General features: G+C 32.0%; 1 protein-coding gene across 5 annotated transcripts in view; it reads left to right on the forward strand.

Annotated features, from left to right (window-relative positions):
* SCAF4 (SR-related CTD associated factor 4) overlaps window positions 1–19625 on the forward strand; it is a 91406-nt gene that overhangs the window by 55579 nt on the left and 16202 nt on the right. For all 5 annotated transcript variants that reach the window (XM_074300664.1, XM_074300667.1, XM_074300666.1 and 2 more), the window contains 5 exons: window positions 838–1028; window positions 2933–3033; window positions 4972–5085; window positions 5677–5833; window positions 8098–8255. In XM_074300664.1, coding sequence (XP_074156765.1) covers window positions 838–1028; window positions 2933–3033; window positions 4972–5085; window positions 5677–5833; window positions 8098–8255 — 721 coding nt within the window. The remainder of the gene's footprint in view (window positions 1–837; window positions 1029–2932; window positions 3034–4971; window positions 5086–5676; window positions 5834–8097; window positions 8256–19625) is intronic.

Below are 19625 nucleotides of genomic sequence, written 5' to 3' on the forward strand. Positions count from 1 at the left end.
CAAATTGCATGCAGGTTTCCTTAGTTCTCTGTCCCTTTTCAGCTTTTTGACTGGTTTGGGCTTTCCCTGGTTCCCAAATAGCTCTTCCCAAATCCTCCTCCTAAACTCTTTGAGTAGTGCTAATTTTGTTGGTATTCTATTTCCCTCTGAGTTACATGGAAAAGACTATCTATCTAAAAATATTGGTTCTTATAATGTTAAGTAAAAAGTGGTAACTTTTCCATTAATATATATTTTATTGAGTATATTTTGTGAGGGGGTATCAAACTTGGAAATGGTAGTTATCACTTATTAGTCATTTGAAATGTATCAGTTTATCTTCAAGAAACATGATAGGATATTGACTTGTAAAAATAGAGGTTGAATTTGAAATGCTTTAAAAAATGTCATGGAATTTTCTTATTAATCAAGGTAGTTTGACATGAATAATTCATGTCCCTTATAAAGTACAACATATCATACCAGAAAATCATAGCATTAATTTCTTAAATTATCATATTGGTCAATAAAATTTTAAAAGAGGAGAAAAACTTTTGGAGCTAAAATAATGGAGCATATTAGTGAAAATAAATAGGTACCAAAAGTATATAGCATGCTTTATATGCCTAACAAAATTGTATTTGGTCTCTGGCTAAAAAAAAAAAAAAAAAAAAAAAAAAAAAAAAAAATCGATAATGTATTCGATTTTTGATATATTTATAAATATATTAATAAACTTAAAAAAAAACTCATTGCTATCAAAATTTTATTCTTAACCATTCAGTTATATTGCTAAGCTTAAACTCTTGAGAAAGAGAAAGAATTTTTGTGTTTATTCTGTTCTCTAATAAATATTAGGTCACCCAAAAGAAGGAGATCACGGTCTGGTTCTAGGTCTCGAAGGTCCCGTCATAGACGTTCTCGTTCACGGTCCAGAGAGAGGCGCCGACATTCTCCTCGATCCCGTTCCCAAGAAAGACGAGAACGAGAGAGAGAACGAGAGCGCAGGCAAAAGGGGCTTCCTCAAATTAAGCCAGAAACTGCTAGTGGTAAGTCTCTCCAAACTTTCTGAAATTATCAAACTTTTTTTCTGTAGTGGTTTTTTGTTGTTGTTGAATTTGCAGTAAATTATTTGATTTGAAAGTAGAAGGCCTAAAAAGAGTACAAAATTTGTACTGTGATCATGCTTTCCATGGACTCTCCTGTATTAACTTTATGCAATACAAAACCTCAAAAATCTCAGTATATCATAATCTTTTATTTAAAGTTCTTTAAGTATTGTGAAACCATTTTTTCTTTCTTAGGAATAATTTTAGTATCAGAGAGGTAGAGAGGCTAGGGAATCAGGAATTGTTTCATGGAAATGGTGGCACTTGACTTCATCTTTGAAGAAACAAAACCTTATCATGGACCCCTTTGGCAGTCTAAAGCTTTTTTTAAATGCCTTTAAAATGCATAAAATAAAATATAGGATTAGAAGGGAAACATTTTGAAGTTATCAAAAAACAGTGGCAGATTCCACATGAATTATATCACACATTTTTCAGTTTTCACAGTGTGCAAATTAGATACTTTTTTTTATATGTTAAAATGAAAGCATGGGGACATTTGAAGAGTAATAAGTTTTTACAAAAATTAGATATAGATAAGCTACTTTTTACTATGATGTAATTCATTATTTTAAGGTTTGGAATTAATATTAAAGGCTATAAATTTTGTTAATTACAAAAATTGTTTAGTGGCTTCCAACTTAGTTTTTGTAATTGTCTGGGCTGTTGGGAAACAAATTGGTTTTATTTTCTTGAAGTGTAGCTAACCAAATCTCAACATTAGTGCATCTTCTAATAAATCTTGATTATCCTTTTAAGAAAATAAGTCTTCATTAAAGTTGTATAAATAATTTTTTAAAATGCATAAACTGTGTGGAAGAGTGTGAAGTAATAAGCTGCATTGAGGAAAAATGGAAGCCATAGAGCATGGTTATTTAGACATAAATTAGCTGTTCCCTTGCAAACTTGTTAACATATAATATACAACAGTATTTGAAGAAATATAAAGATCTAGGTACAAATATCTTCCCTAATTAAAAATAAAGTCTTTTTAAGTCTTGTTTTGTCTCATCTTGGACTTATATTTGTGACCTAAGTAAGTTTAATTCCCCACATCCCAAATATTCCAGTAAATTCATTACTTTTTTCTTGGGGGTCACATTAGCCTTTACCTTTTTACTAACTTTTGCCACAAACTTTTTAAAATTACTGTAATTAGGTTAGAGTCTGTGTTTCACCATTCAATGAGCTAAAAATCTGGCTTCTTATATTTACTTCAGTATATTGCCTATGATCAGTTGATAATATGAATAAAAACATTGAATTTCATAGTGACAATGATTTTCCCCATAAAATTGTTAATATTTTAATTAAGTGGACTTTTATTCATTGTGCTCTCTCACTTCTTTTCAACATTTTATGTTCTATTCTTTAAAGCTACCTGTTTTCGTGCATTTTCTTGTGCCTGTTGTAAAGTTGTTGTTTGTAATTTTGTAGCATGACCATATAAATGACTTTAATAGAAATAGCTTCAACTTATTAAGTGAACCACATCTTTTTTCTATCCAAATATTTTGAAATATGCTTTGAACATAGTTGTACAATAACTTATTAGGTCATCTTTTAAAAAAAAAAAAGAATTTCTGCAGCATTATGATACTACTTAAATTTCTAAATAAGGAAAGATTCTGTTAAGTAAATCTATCTTAAATATTTAAATATACTTTTAGAATACTTTTATAAAATGAATTATTTGAAACACACAAGGGAAAGGTGTTACTCTCAAATTTCTTTGAGATAAACGTTAATATGTATCAGGAATATTTCGACATAGTTATGTTCTTTGCATATGTATTTGCAACCATTTTTTCCTTCAATTTTTAAAATTAATATTTTCTTTTAAGTTTGTAGTACTACACTCTGGGTGGGACAGCTAGACAAAAGAACTACTCAGCAGGATGTTGCCAGTCTGTTAGAAGAGTTTGGCCCTATTGAATCAATTAATGTAAGTATTTTCCCTACCAGTTAATGATTAATTATTTTGACAGATAAGATAGAAGAATTTAGTGATGGACAACAAAGAGATAAAACTGAGGTCTCCTGATTAGATGTTTAACATTTTTCTTATATAACTGTGCTTCTTGAATGATATTATATGATTTGTCTGTTTTAATTTAAAGCTGAGTTCTAAAAAGGGAGCCTTAAAAATAACTGTGCTTTGTATTAGTTTAGGGGAAACAATTTTATAACAGGGATGAATGTACAAATTTATCAAATACAGTTAGAGATTACAGTATTAAAAGGGGGGGAGGATTTTATTTTGTTTCATTTTATTTTATTTTATTTTATTTTTTTAGTCTAAAGTGCCAAGGGAAATTAGCAGGAGTAATGCCCCCAAAAGAGAGCTATTGAAGCACATAACAAAGGGAAACATTTGAAAAAAAAGAGAGAGAGAGTGTGTGTGTGTGTGTGTGTGTGTGTGTGTGTGTGTGTGTGTGTGTGTGTGTGTGTGTTTTATACAGCAAGTGATATGAAATAAGGATTTATTTTCATGGAGAACTCTTTTTATAGTCTGCAGTATTTTTAGAAATGTCTTTTAAAAAATGTTTATTAAATTAAATTAATTTTAATTTAAATTAATTTTCCTTCCATTAAATTTAATTGAGGGAAAAATAGTTTATAAAAAACAAATCCTTAACAGTAATCCATAGTATATAAAATGCACTACTATTAATAAAGCAGTGCCTTTCCTCAACACAGTAGGTTTTGCCTCATCATAAGGCCATATAGACCTGGCATTTTCTAGTAGAAAGAGAAAAAAAAGCCTGCACCAAAGAGGGAGGAAGAGGTAGAGAGAAGGAGGAAGAGGTAGAGAGAAGGGGAGGAGCATAAAAGAGGTAGGCCTAGCCTGTAATCCTCTTGAATTTAGGGGACTATAGAGTTTAGAATATAGCCCAAGTATCTCTTTCCTTGTAGAAGAGAAAACAGAAAGATAGAAACAATTTTGAGAAGTTAACACTCCTACCCTCCAGCCAAAAGGGAAAAATATGAGAACCTTTGTTTATTGACTTAACTAGAGAAAAGACTAAGAAGTAAATCTCAGCAACTAAAAGATAAAAGAAAGGTAGGAAGAAGTATCAGGTTCATAGATTCATGGATATAAATTTGAATTCAATTCCATTTCAACCACCTCCCCCCAACTTCAATATTCCCAGATACTACAATTCCTCAATTTCTTCCAACTTCATCCACAAAAATGAGCTTAATAACCACACATACCTCTGAAGACTGTTGTGAGTTTCAAAGGAAATAACATATGTGAAGTGTTTTGCAAATATTAAAATTATAAATATTGTCTAATATAATTCTCAAATTCAGGTTTTTCCAAGGTCATGTAGTTAGCTAGTTGCCAAAAGGAAGATCAGGCATCAAACTCCAGAAGTCTTACACTTAACGGCTTCTGATTGTACCAGGATCACATTTTCCAGTCATATATTTGCCTGCTCTAACACCCCAGATAGTACTTTCTGGGTGGAAAGGTTGAAAATTCATTATTACTTTTGAAAATGAGGTAAGAAAGCCTTTGTGCTTCTGAAGGGAGTCTAATTCTATTAGGCTTATCACTCAATGTTATCCACATGATTGATTGGAGAAGTAGTATTATATCTAGAAGATCCTACTCTTTTTGATCTCCTGCAATTCTGTGTTCCATTTTCATATATATTGGTGATGGTGGGACAGATTATATCAGCTATGGAATTTTACTGAGATAGTAATTAAAATGTAATATTCATTGATAAGAATGCATATAGCATAAGAAATCAAATTCTAAATTACTGCACAGTATTATTTAGTGTCCTGTGGATAAATTTAAGCTCATTATTATGACACATACCTTTACTATTTGTATTTATGACCTTTTTTGTTGTATATTTTGAAACAGATGATACCTCCTAGGGGGTGTGCCTATATTGTAATGGTCCATAGACAAGATGCTTACCGTGCCCTTCAGAAACTGAGCCGTGGCAACTACAAAGTCAACCAGAAATCTATAAAGGTACAAATTTGGAGAAAATGTGTATTGGAATCAGTTTTTAAACTTTCACATTAAATTTATTCTTTCATCATTTTTTTTAAATTGACATTTGAAATGTTTACCCAAGATGTCACAAGAGACTTTGTCTCAATTTGCCACTTTCCGCTAAGGTGCTTAATATCTGCATTTTCTTTCTGCTGGTAGAAAGGTGAAAAATCCCTTGAAATGACTTTTCTTCCAGAATAGAATAAAGTATGGAAAAGCATGCTCCCTCCCTAGAGAAATGGAGATTCTCAATCCCTGTGCTAAGTGTGGAAAAGTGGTCTGGATGACTAATGCCTCTTAGGCTTTCTGGGAGATGTGGTGTCCTCTTTTTGGATTAATCCTTATTTAGTTCTAGTGCAAGTCTGCATGCTACAACTCCTTCCCTTTTCTATACATATGTACACATATGCTCACTATTTGTTCCTTTCTAGGCCATAGTCTCACCCAGTGATTGCTTTTGATTCAAACTTATAAAATATGATTTAGAGATTTTTAAATATTAACAATCAATTTTAATTTCCCCCCTATCTTTCCCTTCTTTTTTTTTTTTTTTTTCTGATGAAATAGATTGCCTGGGCTTTAAATAAAGGAATAAAAGCAGATTATAAACAGTATTGGGATGTGGAACTAGGTGTTACTTATATACCGTGGGACAAAGTCAAACCTGAAGACCTCGAAAGTTTTTGTGAAGGTGGAATGCTAGACAATGAAACACTTAATCCTGGTAAGGCAAAATATAATTTAATTTTGGTATAGGTAATTAATAGGTATGTCAATTAAAATGTGCCATCCTTTTTTTGTTTAAGTAGGAAATATTCTGTGAGTTATTCCATAAGTAGAAGTGGAAATATTCACATTATTTCTAGTATCTTTCATGACCAGTAATATGTGATAGAAGTAGAAATGATAGAAGTTAAATAGGTCTTGGCCCGAGGCTTATTTGCATGTATTTTAACACACTACTTCCTAAGCCTTTTCATTGAGTTTGCAATTATAGATGAGTAAATGTCTGGCAGCTTATTAATATAGAGCAGGGGTTGGCAAACTTATGCTGTCCTGCAGCTCTCTGTTTTTGTTTGGCCCAAGAGCTAAAATTGGCTTTTACATTTTAAAGTACAATATAATTTTATTTTAAACTATAAAAGCCATTCTTAGTTAACAGGTGGGCAGCTAGATAGCTAGATAGATAGAGTGCTGGGCCTGAAGTAAGGAAAACCTAAGTTCCCTTATAACAGCTGATACTAGTTGTATGACTGGACAAGTAATTTAACTGTATTTGCCTCAGTTTCCTCATCTGTAAAGTGAAGTAATAAAAGAAATGGTATTACAGTGCAGTATCTGCCAAGAAAACCCTAAATCTGTTCACAACCAGTTGGATACAACTGAACAACAAAAAATAAGAGGAAGTACAAAAAAAACAACAACAGGCTGGCCAACTTCTGGCATAGAATGTAAGGGATTTCAGTTGATCACCAAGTATTTATTAAATTCCTACTACTGTCAGTTACTGTACTAGATCTGCACCTATGAGTAACAGTAAATAAACTATTTCTACTGGTAAGACGTGTTCAATGTATGCCCACTGATAAGTAATTGAATTTTCTCAGTAAAGTCTTTTTTTTAAAGGGAAAGTTATCCAACCAGAGATCATCTATACTTGAAACATATTTTTCATACAAAATGTCTATTGAGAATGGTCTTGCTTATCTCTACACACTTAATAAGAAGATGAGAGTAATATAATTTAAATCCATTAACTATATACACAGTATAATTTTAAGTCTATTCTGTTGTCTTATCCAATGAATTAAGGTTTGTATTTCCTTGTCTGTTTATAATAATACTTGATGAGTCCTAATAGCATAAAGTACTAAAGAAACTTTTTTTGATTCCAGCTTTCTGATAATTAAAATTAGAGCTATTATATTATTTAAGGTAACAGCGTATGCTCAAAATATTAAAATGACAATTAGAATTGACAACATTTTTCAGTTGACTTTGAGTAATGAGTTTTCACCCTGAACTTCTATCAGTGGCTGTGATTAAAGTATCTAGTTTGCCTTTGTCCCTGCTTTTTAAAAATCTTGTCTATTTACCTTTCTTTGAAATGACAGTGGTATCAATAGTAAAAATTAATCATTCATTGTAACTTTTATTGTATGTCATACTTTCAGTAAACATGTATGAAGTATTTGGAATGGCCCAAAGTGCTCTATAATGGGATTATATGGAGGGCTACAAAAATTAAGATACATTCTCTGTGCTCATGAAGAATACAATGCTCAATCTAGTAGGAAAATATCACTTGAGTTGTATTAGTATTTTTGCTTATTTCTAATGATACTTTTTTCTTAATGTAATTAGTATGGTGCAGAATGCAATGTTTGTTATAGATCATGATTGGTTGAGAGTATTAAATAGAATGAAAACTAGAGTATATGACAAATTAAAGAAGTAACTGTTGAAAATATTTTCCAAATTTAGTGTTGTTTCACAATAGACTTAGCAAAAATTAGTATATAAGGAAAGCTTTAGAATCTTTAAATGCATTATATTCCTTAAGCACAACAATATAAAGTAAAAATCAAGATCTTCAAAAATATAATAGTCATTTACTTCAAATAAGCAGTAAAACTTACTGCTGGAATATTTTAGGCTCTGTTCTTTATCAATTTAGTTACCTAGAGGGCATATGAGATGAAAAAATATTTAGATTTTTTTTTTAAAAAAAGATTTCATAAAATGTATTTCATTACTTATGACTTGATTTACTAAATTTGGTCTCTTATGTTCCATAACTAATTGCATTTATTTTATAATTTTTTAAATTTTATAAGCTTTTACACATACTAGGCTAGTAAATGTTGATAGTAAACATTTTTGTCATTTGTCATTTATTGTAAATAATTGTGTATTGCTCTAAGAATTGATAAGGAAAATTTCATTGTTGAGTTGAACATAGTTTGATATCTATTTTCCCTTTTATAGATTGGAAAGGAATTCCTAAGAAATCAGACAATGAAGTTGCTCAAAATGGAGGTGCAGAAAGTACACATGCTGAACCTGTATCACCAATACCCAAGGCCTTACCTGTTCCTGTTCCTCCCATTCCTGTTCCTGCACCAATAACAGTACCACCCCCACAGGTGAGATAATTTTTTTTTTCATCATGTTTAAGCATAACTAAATTTTCTTGGTTTCTTTTAAAGTCTTTTCTAAATCATAATTCAAAAGTTTGCCCTGGTTTATAGATTGGTGAAAAGGAGAAATATAGAAGCATGATTTTGAGATATTGCACTGGAATTAAGAAGAATAATGTTCAAAATCCTGTCTCAAACATCTGAAATCTAAAGCCACATAGGCTAATATTTTGACCTTTTTTTGCCTCAGTTTTTTCATCTATAAATGGAGATAATAGTACTACTATTCAGGGTTTTGTGAAACCATAAAAATCTATGTAAATATCTGACATCCAGTTCCTCTGACAACTTTTCTTTGAAGAACACTGTGGATGGGGAAGTCACTACATTGATAATCCATTCCACTTTTAGAAAGCTTTATTTGTTAGAAAAGATTCCTTTGGATCAAGATTCAGTCTGCTTCTGTGTAATTTACAATTATTGCCCCTATTTCTGTCCTCTGAGACTAGTTAAAAGATATAATTCTACTTTCACATTATGGGTCTTAAATAATTAAAGAATTTTCATAACATCTGCTAGAAATCTTCTCTTCTCCAGCCTAAGATTCTCATTTCCATTAGCTGATTCTCATACACTTTGTTCTTCAATCCTCAACTTTTTATGTTTTCTTGAGTATTTATTGCAGTTTCAGCCCATACTTAGCTTTTTTGTGATCCTAGTATTAGCCATACAAAGCTTTGCTACTCTTTGTCTCATCAGAATTTCATTCTTGAGAAGTGTTCCTCTTGCGTTCACATCCTTCATAGAATATTAAATCAAAATTCTTAACAGACTTTGCACTCAACTATTTTAAATTTATGCTTCCCCAAATCTGGATTGCATGTCAAGACTCTCATTTGAGTTTCTGAAGTTTTACTACCACAAATTCTGATATAATGTGGTCCCTTAACCTTGATTTCTATTTTAATGTAGCTAGTTTTTCCTTGTTAGTAAAATTTAGGTCCAGAATAATAGTTTTCAGTTCAGTTCAGTATTGTTGTTGCCTTGATCTTTTCAAAGTGGAATTTTTAACCTTTTCTTTTTTGCCCCTTTCCTTTTTTTGGGGGGGGAGGGAGAGAGGTGTATTAGTTTAACTGCTCCCTTAAGCAGACTGATATCACTGGTGACCCTTCTTCTAATAGTGTTTTTAAATGATTAAGATAACAAAATTTCAAAGGAATACAATTGAAGTAGTTATCAAAATGTTAAGATAAAATGTTTTCATGAGTCTCCCCTCTCCCCCAGTCTGTTTTACCCCTGTTGTAAATAATGAATTTGTCATTAAGTTAAGAAATTATTAGGTTGCTTTGCTTTAAGCCTCCAGAAAACCAGTAAGTAGATGTGGGTGGGGGGTAGTAGTGGTCATGATATCTATTATCTATAGAACATTTTGACATTGATTCTATTTATTTCTCTGTTGATTATCACCACAATTTTGCCCATCAAGTTCCCTTTCTTCAATTCCTCATTTTCTTCATACTTATTTTTTCTATTTCTTTTTAGTGAAATATTCTTTTTACAACCATACTTCTGTTTTGAGTACCTCTGTGTCACAGAGAAATCTATTTGACTGAATTCTTTTCTATGTGTAAAAATCTTGCTTTCTATCCATTATTTTGGACAGTTATATATAAATATTTGAAGAAAAGTTTTTGCCTCCTTTGATATAGTCAGTAAATGGTAGTTATAATTACATCATAAGATCTGATGATTTTTTTGTTTTTCCTAAACTATAAAATGTCCTGAAGGACAATGAAAGTTAAGTGGTTTTTATTTTTTTAATGTTCTGGTTGTATACTCCTAGAATGTAATGAGCTTGTCTCTGGTTTTGTCAGGTTGAGAGATCAACTAAATTGGCATCTCACATGGTTGTCAGGAGTTGGAGAGACAATTACTAACTACCATTGTATCTATTGCTGACTGAAGTCTCAGTTGATAGCACATTTGAGTCTCCATTCTTGTTTCTTGGTACTCAAGGAACTGCTTCTTTTCATATATAATCCATCTCCTTCTCTTAACCAAGAATCTTATATCTGTTAGATCACTGCAGATGTTTGAGTGTTCCTTTTTTCTTTCTGTTTCTGTGTCACATTCTCTCCTCCAGTCTCTTGACAAAATTCCCTTTTATCTTTTTACATACTTTTTTGCATTTCCTTTTTAAAGTATTCCAATTATTTTAGAGAATGGCTGATTATTTCCTATTAATCTAGATGCTACAAGTACATTCTTCTAGTACTTTTCAGCTCCTTTTGGAGAAACTAGTCTCTAAGAGATGGAGTTGAACTTAATATTTTTTGTATATATGTGGGTCCTCTTAATGCTAGCAAAAAGTAAATACTACATTTATTCTACAGACTTTTATACAGTTTGTCTTCTGCAGTAGTTTGATGCCGGATTATGTATCTTTTCCTTTTTCTGTGACTTTCTGCTTTGATAAATTGCACTTTGTGGGCATAATTTTGGAGTCAGTTGTCGATGGCATTTCAATCTTTTTTCTAGTCACCTTGATTTTTTCAGATTTTCCTTTTAATAATTCAGTTTGTTAAATTAATCAGTTAACACTTTGCTGCCACAACCCTAACATTGTGAACATTTGGACAAAAAGCAAAATAACAGTAGCCTAATTAAATCTACAATCCTTTGTCTCTCCTTGAGACATATATATCTGTGAGCACTTGACTGTCCATATTCTGACATGTTAAACTTACTAATCTATTAGATCTATTAATAACACAAACACTCCCTTAATAAGGGGCTATAGAAGTTAAATAAATTGTGCCCTTTTCCTGGTATTTATTTTCAACTTCAACCTTTATAGGATGTATTTATACCAGTCTCCCTTCTTAAATCTATAATAAACTATGTTTCATCTGTTTTTTTCTTATTTGGTCAAGGCATTTTTTTCCCTGTTCTTTTCATGTGGAACAGTATCAGTATTGATAACAAATTCAAGCACAAAATACATACTAGCAGTTGGCCACGGCAACCCATGAAATGTAAAGGACTCAAGATATAGAATAAGAAATATATTATTAATTTATTTTTTATTTTTTATTATTTATTTAATTTTATTTTATTTTTTATAATATTATCCCTTGTATTCATTTTTCCAAATTATCCCCTCCCTCCCTCCACTCCCTCCCCCCGATGACAGGTAATCCCATACATTTTACATGTGTTACAATATAACCTAGATACAATATATGCGTGTAAATACCATTTTCTTGTTGCACATTAAGTATTAGCTTCCGAAGGTATAAGTAACCTGAGTAGATAGACAGTAGTGCTAACAATTTACATTCACTTCCCAGTGTTCCTTCTCTGGGTGTAGTTATTTCTGTCCATTATTGATCAACTGGAAGTGAGTTGGATCTTCTTTATGTTGAAGATATCCACTTCCATCAGAATACCTCTTCATACAGCATTGAAGTGTATAGCAATCTTCTGGTTCTGTTCATTTCACTCAGCATCAGTTCCTGTAAGTCTCTCCAAGCCTCTCTGTATTTCTCCTGCTGGTCATTTCTTACAGAACAATAGTATTCCATAACCTTCATATACCATAATTTACCCAACCATTCTCCATTTGATGGGCATCCCATCAACTTCCAGTTTCTAGCTACAACAAAAATTGCTGTGTGGCACATTATATTTACACTAAACAAAAGTATTACTCATTGTTTAATCTCTCACGCTCCTAATACATTGTCCTATAGTGAGCACTGAAAAGACACTTGTTGAATGAATGAATGTGTGTCAATTGGCTGATTCCTTTCTTTAGTTTTTTCACTTTATGGGCACATGTTCCCCAAACTTAAAGACTATTTAAAGAGGGGCCAACTATTTCATCTACTCTCAAGGTTCTAAGAATACCCAACCATTCTCCAATTGATGGGCATCCATTCAACGTCCAGTTTCTAGCTACAACAAAAAGAGCTGCCACAAACATTTTGGCACATACAGGTCCCTTTCCGCTCTTTAGTAGAAATATATTTTTTTAAAGAAACATCTTTAGGAAATGATTTTTCAAGACATTTTAAAAGAATAAAATAGCAACAGATCAGAAAAAATGGACAAGTTGAAAGAATGTTTATCTATTAACCCATCTACTTTATTTTTTTGTATTTTAATAGTTTTTATTTACCAGATATATGCATATATGCGTGGGCAATTTTACAACATTGACAGTTGCCAAACCTTTTATTCTAATTTTTCCCCTCTCCCCTCCCCCCATGGCAGGTTAAATATGTTAAAGTATAAATTAAATACAATATATGTATACATGTCCAAACAGTTTTGCTGTACAAAAAGAATTGGACTTTGAAATAGTGTACAATTAGCCTGTGAAGGAAATCCAAAATGCAGGCATAGAAAATGAAAAAAAAAACTTTATGAAATCTTCATAAAAGCAATTTAATGTGAAAAAAAATGAGAACATAACAGGCATACTTTTAGAGAACCTTAGATTTTTGAACTAGAAGGAACCTTCACCTTCTTCATTGTCTTAGGACAATCCCTCATTTTGCAGTCGAGGAAATGGGAGGCTCAAAAGGAAAGTGACTTCCCCAAGGTCACATAGAGTTCAGGGGAAGAGTTAGGACTTGAGCAGAATCTTGTTTTTCTTATTGAATAGCATCATTCATTGACTGGTTTCCTTTAGTTGACTATGACTTTACAGTAATACAGTTGCCTGAAAGATAATTAAAACTCTAGGACTTTTATGTTTGGTTATAAAATTTTCTCACGGAATCAAATGCTAAATGTAGCTTTAAAGGTTCTTTTCATATAAAATTGTCATAAGTTACAGAACCAAGAAAAGTTTTTCTGAAGAATAACAAGTAGAATCTAAAAATTCTTAAAACGTATTTACTGTTATTATGAGATATTTTTATGAGATATACTTAATGATTACTACGTTTTTCCACATATCATTGAAAGCTCAATAAGATTTTTCTGGGGTGTGTGTGTGTGTGTGTGTGTGTGTGTGTGTGTGTGTGTTCATGATCAATTATCTAAAACCGTAATCAAGAAACAAAATTTGCCTTATGGTAAGAAAGAAGGAAATGGTCTACTTGTATATAGTAATGGCCCACAAGTAAAAGATGCTATGCAAAAATAGCATTTAGAATATGTAGGATTAGAAAAGAAGGAAGGTTGTAACAAATATCCTTCTATGATATAAATATGGTGTCTCCTAACTGAGGAAAATACCAAGCATACAAAGGTAATTAAAGACCAATATTCCTGTTGAATATCAATTAAAAAATATTGAATGAAATATTGATGAAAGGATTGACAATTAACAAGATCATACACAGACTAGACTGGAATTATGTAATAACAAGTTTGTTTCATTATTAGGAAAACTAGGCAGTAGACCATATTAATAACAACAGAAACAAATCATATGATTAGATTAATACGTAGAAAAGTTGTTGTTGCTTTTACAAAGGAACATCCATTCATTTCTGTTCAAAAGATATTAAAAAATAATAGTAATGTACCATTCTCCAGGTATATATTTAACATTAAGAATCAACATTTTAAGTAGTGGAGAACCACTCAAGGCTTTTAAAATAAAATCAGATATATCAGGAATGTTATTTGATACCATATTAGAAAAGCTGGTTATAGCAATAAGAAGAAAAGGAACTGAGAATAAGTATAAATTTAAAAAAAAAACAAACATCTTTTTGCAGGCATTAATAGTTATGTACGTAACTTTAATAAAAGATTAATTGAAGTAATAATTTAAATAAAGTAAAACTATGTAAAATGAGCACAGACATTATCACATTTCTTGTATGTTATCAACAAAACCTAGCAGTCAAGGGATAGAAAGAGAAATTCCATTTTAAATAACTAGAAAATGTGTAAAACATTTGGTAATTTATGAAGATACCTAGAGCACAACTACAAAATGCCCTTAAAGAGTTATAGACCTGGGGCAGCTAAAAGGTACAGTGGATAGAGCCCCAGACCTGAAGTCAGGAGGATCTGAGTTCAAATCTGGTCTTAGACACTTAACACTTCTTAGCTCTGTGATCCTAGGCAAGTTAATTAACTGCAATTAATTGCCTTACAGATCTAAATAACGGGAGAAATGTTAATTACTTTTGAGAAGACTGCACTATTACAATAAAAATGGCAGTGTTGCCTAATTTATTTGACTACCAAAAGAATAAGTTACAAAGCTGGGGGGGGAACATTATTAAGTACATTTATAGTAATAAAAAGTCAAGGTTTCTTAGGGAAATAATGGGGGGGGAAAGTGGGAACAAAGGAGATCTGACACTGTATTACAAAGATCTCAAATTATTACAAAGTAGTAGTCTTTAAAATTCTGAAGAGGGGGGTAGGTATCAATAGTACAGATTAAGTCTACAGTTTATAGTAACAAACAAACATAGTAGCGTAGTATTTGTTCCAGACTCCCAGTTATTAGGGTTAGGACTCCTTTGACAAGAGAAGTCACATCACAAACAAATTAGAGGATGGAAGAAGATAACTTTCAAAACTCTGGATAAAGTAAAACTTGTGAAGAATAGAAATAATCACAGGCAATTAAATGGTCAGTTTTGATTTCATTAAGTTAAAAATCTTTTGCAGATAAAATCATTACAATTTAAATAACAGGAGAAATGAGTAATAGGGTCAGGAGAACACTTAGATGATTTTTTTGATAAAAACTTATAACTCCTATTGGACTTAAGAAACAAAATCCATTCTTCAGTGAGTGAATGGTAAGATAAAAACACTTTAAAAAAAAATTTTTTTTTTATTAATTTTATAATTATAACATTTTTTGACAGTACATATGCATAGGTAATTTTTTACATTATCCCTTGTACTCCCTTCTGTTCCGAATTTTTCCCCTCCTTCCCTCCACCCCCTCCCTTAGATGGTAGGCATTCCCATACATATTAAATATGTTATAGTATATCCTAGGTACAATAGATATATATATGCAGAACTGAATTTTGTTGTTGCAAAGGAAGAATTGGATTCGGAAGGTGAAAATAACCTGGGGAGAAAAACAAAAAGATGCTAACAGTTTATACTCATTTCCCAGTGTTCCTTCTCTGGGTGTAGCTGATTCTGTCCATCATAAAACACTTTTTTCCAAGGGAAGAAATGTAAGTTTTCAGTAGCATAAAAATACTCCAAATCGCATTAATGATTAAATTAAGTTAAAGTTAATAATAATAATCACTTTAGTTTCATTACTCTGAAGTTCCATCTCATACAAATGAAATTGGCATGGTTAGATAAAAAGGAAAATGACAATTTTTAGAGGAGATATATAATGATGAGTACATTGCATCACTGCTGTTGAAGTTGAAAACTAGTTCAGACATTTTGGAGCTACACTCTCAAAGATACCTAATTAGTCATACCATTTTTTCCCCCTAAGAGGAAAAAAAAGGAAAGAAAATGACTATATGTATAAAAATGTTCATAGCAGCACTTTTTATTCAAGAAAACAACTGAATTTCAGTTGCCTGTGAATTTCAAAATGATTAATTATATTATATCTAAATGAAATAGAATGTTGCTATATTTTTACATAGATTCAGTGAAATCTAAAAAGCTTTCAGTTGATCACATATTGATCTGCTTCATGCCAGCCATTTTGCTAATTATTAAAAAATTCATTATTTTTAGGGATTGAATGGACATTAACAATAAGAATGAGAAATGCTTCATCTTTAGAAAATGGGTTCTTTGAGACAGGGACAAGGAGGGAATATATTCTAAGCATGTATAGGAATAACATCCCACATCCAGTAAGCTTGGAAAGATGGGATTGGGCCAGATTATGCTGTTTAAAAGCTAAATTTGTTATAAATTGATGCAGAGTTAAGTAAGCAGAACCAGGGAAATAATTATATAATATCTATAACATTGCAAAACCTAAAAACCTGATCAATGCAGTGACAAACCTTAATTCCAAAGGAGTTACTTGGCAACTTTGTAGATTTGTTTTCTGTGTTCATACTAATTTGTTGCAAGCATGTATTTTGTATTTTGATAGCAATACAAAAGAAAACAACAGTAAAGTTTTTTTTTTTTTTTTTTTTTTTTTTTTTTAATCTCTTCCCCTCTCCCCCCCAAAAAAAAGGCTTAGAAGGAAACAGGCAAGGTTTTGGTTACGTTGAATTTAGCATATACCTTTAAAAAAAAAAATTTGTACATGAGATTTGCACTTCTTTCTGTATAGAAATGTTCTGCCAAGGTAAGAATAATTAAAAACTTTTTTTTTTTAAATAAAAGAAAAAGGAGGAACCAGTTTGTATCAAGAACTAAAGATAAACTATTCAAGTGTAACACTTTTATCTATTTTAAAGGGAGGAAGAGGTGTAGCAGTGAGGAAGCAAGGTGACTGAGTGATAAGGGACCTTTGGAATAGCTTTTTACCACAGATTACTGTAATCAAATCTGGAAAAGTACACCAGAGAGTTGTGGGCTGAAATAAAATGACAGAGTAGAAAAAGCCCTCCAGTTGAGCTCTTCCACCATTCCCCTTCAGACAACTTTAAGATAACATATCACATCCAATTCTAGAGTGGCAAAGCCAACTGAAGTCAGATTGAGACATTGTTCCAGTCTAAGGCAACATAACATCAGAAAAAAAGATCTGTGACATTGAAGATACTGAACCAGAACTCAATTAAATGAAATACCTCTTATCACTGGTAACAGAAGCTTTAAGGTGTTCTTAGCTAAAGATAGTCATATCACTTTGGAAGTACCAGAAACTTCCAAATCCCCAGAATTAGCTCTAAAACTGTAGTGGGGAAAAAGTCTGAAACTTGAGACAGTTCCCTTTTCCCCTCCCCCATCCTAGGAACAGAACTCAACAATAACATAAAGTCCAAATCAAGAAAAATAGAGAAGAAAAATTAGCAAATAAGAAAAAAGAATCTGACCATTAAAAGGTGCTTTTGGTGAGAGGGAAGATAAAAATGGATCAATAAACAGCTTGGTAAAAGGAGGCATAAAAAAATACTGAAGAAAAGAATTCCTTAAAAACCAGATTTGGCCAAATGGAAAAGGAGGTATACAATATTACTGAAGAAAACAATTTCTTAAAAATCAGAACTGGGCAAGTGGAATCAAATGATTTCATGAGACATCAAGAAATAAAACAAGTTGTTTGCTTTTTATTTTATTTTTTTTTGATCTGATTTTTCTTGTGTAGCGTGATAAATGTAGAAATTTGTTTAGAAGAATTGCATGTATTTAACCCATGCTGAAGTTGAAAACTATCTTTGATGCATTTTGAAAATAAAAAGCTGTTTTTTTTGTTTTTTTTTTAATTTAAAATAATTGTCATAAAGGGGGGGAAAAACTCAGAAAAAAAAAATGAAGAAAAAAATCCAAAGAATGAAAAAAAGAATAAAACATAAAATAAATCATTGGAAAAACCTGACCTGGAAAATTAATGGAGAGATATTTAAAGAATTACTAAATTACCAAAACAAACAAACAAACAAAAAAAAAAAAACCATGCTCAGAGAGAGAGTTTGGACACCTTAATTTAGGAAATTGTCAAGGAAAACTGCCAAGATACCCTTGAGCCAGAAGATAAAATAGAAATTGAAGGAATCAACTAATTATCACCTGAAAGAGATCCCAAAATGAAACTCCCAAGAATATTATAGCCAAATTCTAAAGATCAGAGATCAAAGAAAAATATATTGCAGAGCAACTTGACAGAAACCATTCAGAAATTTTAGAGCCATTGTCAGTATTACCCAAAGTACAATAGCTACCATTTTGAAGGAGAAAAGAGCTTAAAATGTGATATTCCAGAAGGCAAAAGGATTGGACTTATTACTAAGAACAATTTAGCCACCAAAATTTAGAATAATCCACACACACATATCATACCTTTCTATATGGGAAGATGAGACATTTGACTTATAAGATTTTTATCATTAGGGCAATTAGATTCTACATAGAGGGTACAGAAGTGATTAGATAATGTTGTGAAAAATAGGTGAGAAAGGGCTGCTGTGAGAAAAGGGGGAAGGGAAAGGAAGAATGGGGGGAAATTTTTTTATATAAAAGATATAAGCAAGAAAGAGCTTTTACAGTGGATTAGGAAATAGAGGGAAGGAGGAGAGTGGTGTCAGGGAACGCTTGAACCTCATTTACATATAAATTGGTTCAAAAAGGAAAAACTCAGTAAAAAAATGAGTATATAGTCATTATTAAAAATGTTTTTAAAATTTTTACATGTAATTGGGAAATATTTAACAAAATAAGTAAATGTATCAGAGTAAATACTGTTGGGGAAATCCAGAAATGTCACTGTGAATCTTTTGTCCAAGAATACTATGCATCACCGGGATAAGCTCATGAGCTGAAATTTCATCATATGAAAGATTGATTCCACTTTGATAATCAGTACCTCCTCAGCACCTTCAGTGGCCTTTTCCCTCTGATTTCAGGGCTGGAGTATAGAGTGGTGAACTTTCCCAAGTTCCCAAAGCTTCTCTTTATAAATAGGGATCAGATTTTTCCAACTAACTTCATTTGTCTGACCTGCTTGTTTTAAATAAGATGAATATCATTCTCTAGTACTGAGTACCCTCTTAGCTGCCCCTCTCTTTTTGTGTATTGTCTTCTCCCAGTTAATAATTTGTAAGTTCTTTGAAAGCAGGGTTGTTCTTTTTCTTTGCATCACAAGTGCTAGCACATGGTAGGCATTTAGTAAGTGTTTACTTACTTTGGCTGGCCCAAATCAACATAGGTAGTAGACTGGACTATCTATGGACCCTGTCAAGGAGCATGTAGCTGGTGTAACAAAGCAAGAAAAGGTTCCGAACAGTCATATACCAGGAGTTCTATCAGACCCTATGGAAGGCACAGAGACATTTTGAAAAGCACCATTGTAAACTAGTAGTTTTTGGATCACTACTTAATTCCAGGTTATAGACCAGTGGTGGAATTTGCTAGGGAATGACATTCCCAGGTAGAGGGAGGCCCAAGGTCAACAATAAAGAGGAAAGTTCACAATCCTGCATCTGTTTGGCTCAGAACTCAAGCTCAGAGCAGGGTCTGATTTCCAGTATTTCTCAGCCTCTAAAGAAATAACCAATTTATTATTCTGGATCAAACAAGGGCCTCGGATTTGGCTACTTAGAATCAATAGAGAATCCTGATTAGCTGATAGCTGTAGTCCAGCAACAATCAAGTCTTGCTGGGATTCTTATCCAGGTTTGAAAATTACAGAGCTTTGAGCAAGGGTGCAGCAGTGAGATTTTGTGCTGGATCTTTGGACACACTGAAAGCTTGCATGCCCCTAACTTCTTTTTGAGATCCTGGAAGAAT

This window comes from Sminthopsis crassicaudata, chromosome 3 (genome assembly GCF_048593235.1).
Source record: "Sminthopsis crassicaudata isolate SCR6 chromosome 3, ASM4859323v1, whole genome shotgun sequence".
NCBI classification, from domain to species: Eukaryota; Metazoa; Chordata; class Mammalia; order Dasyuromorphia; family Dasyuridae; genus Sminthopsis; species Sminthopsis crassicaudata.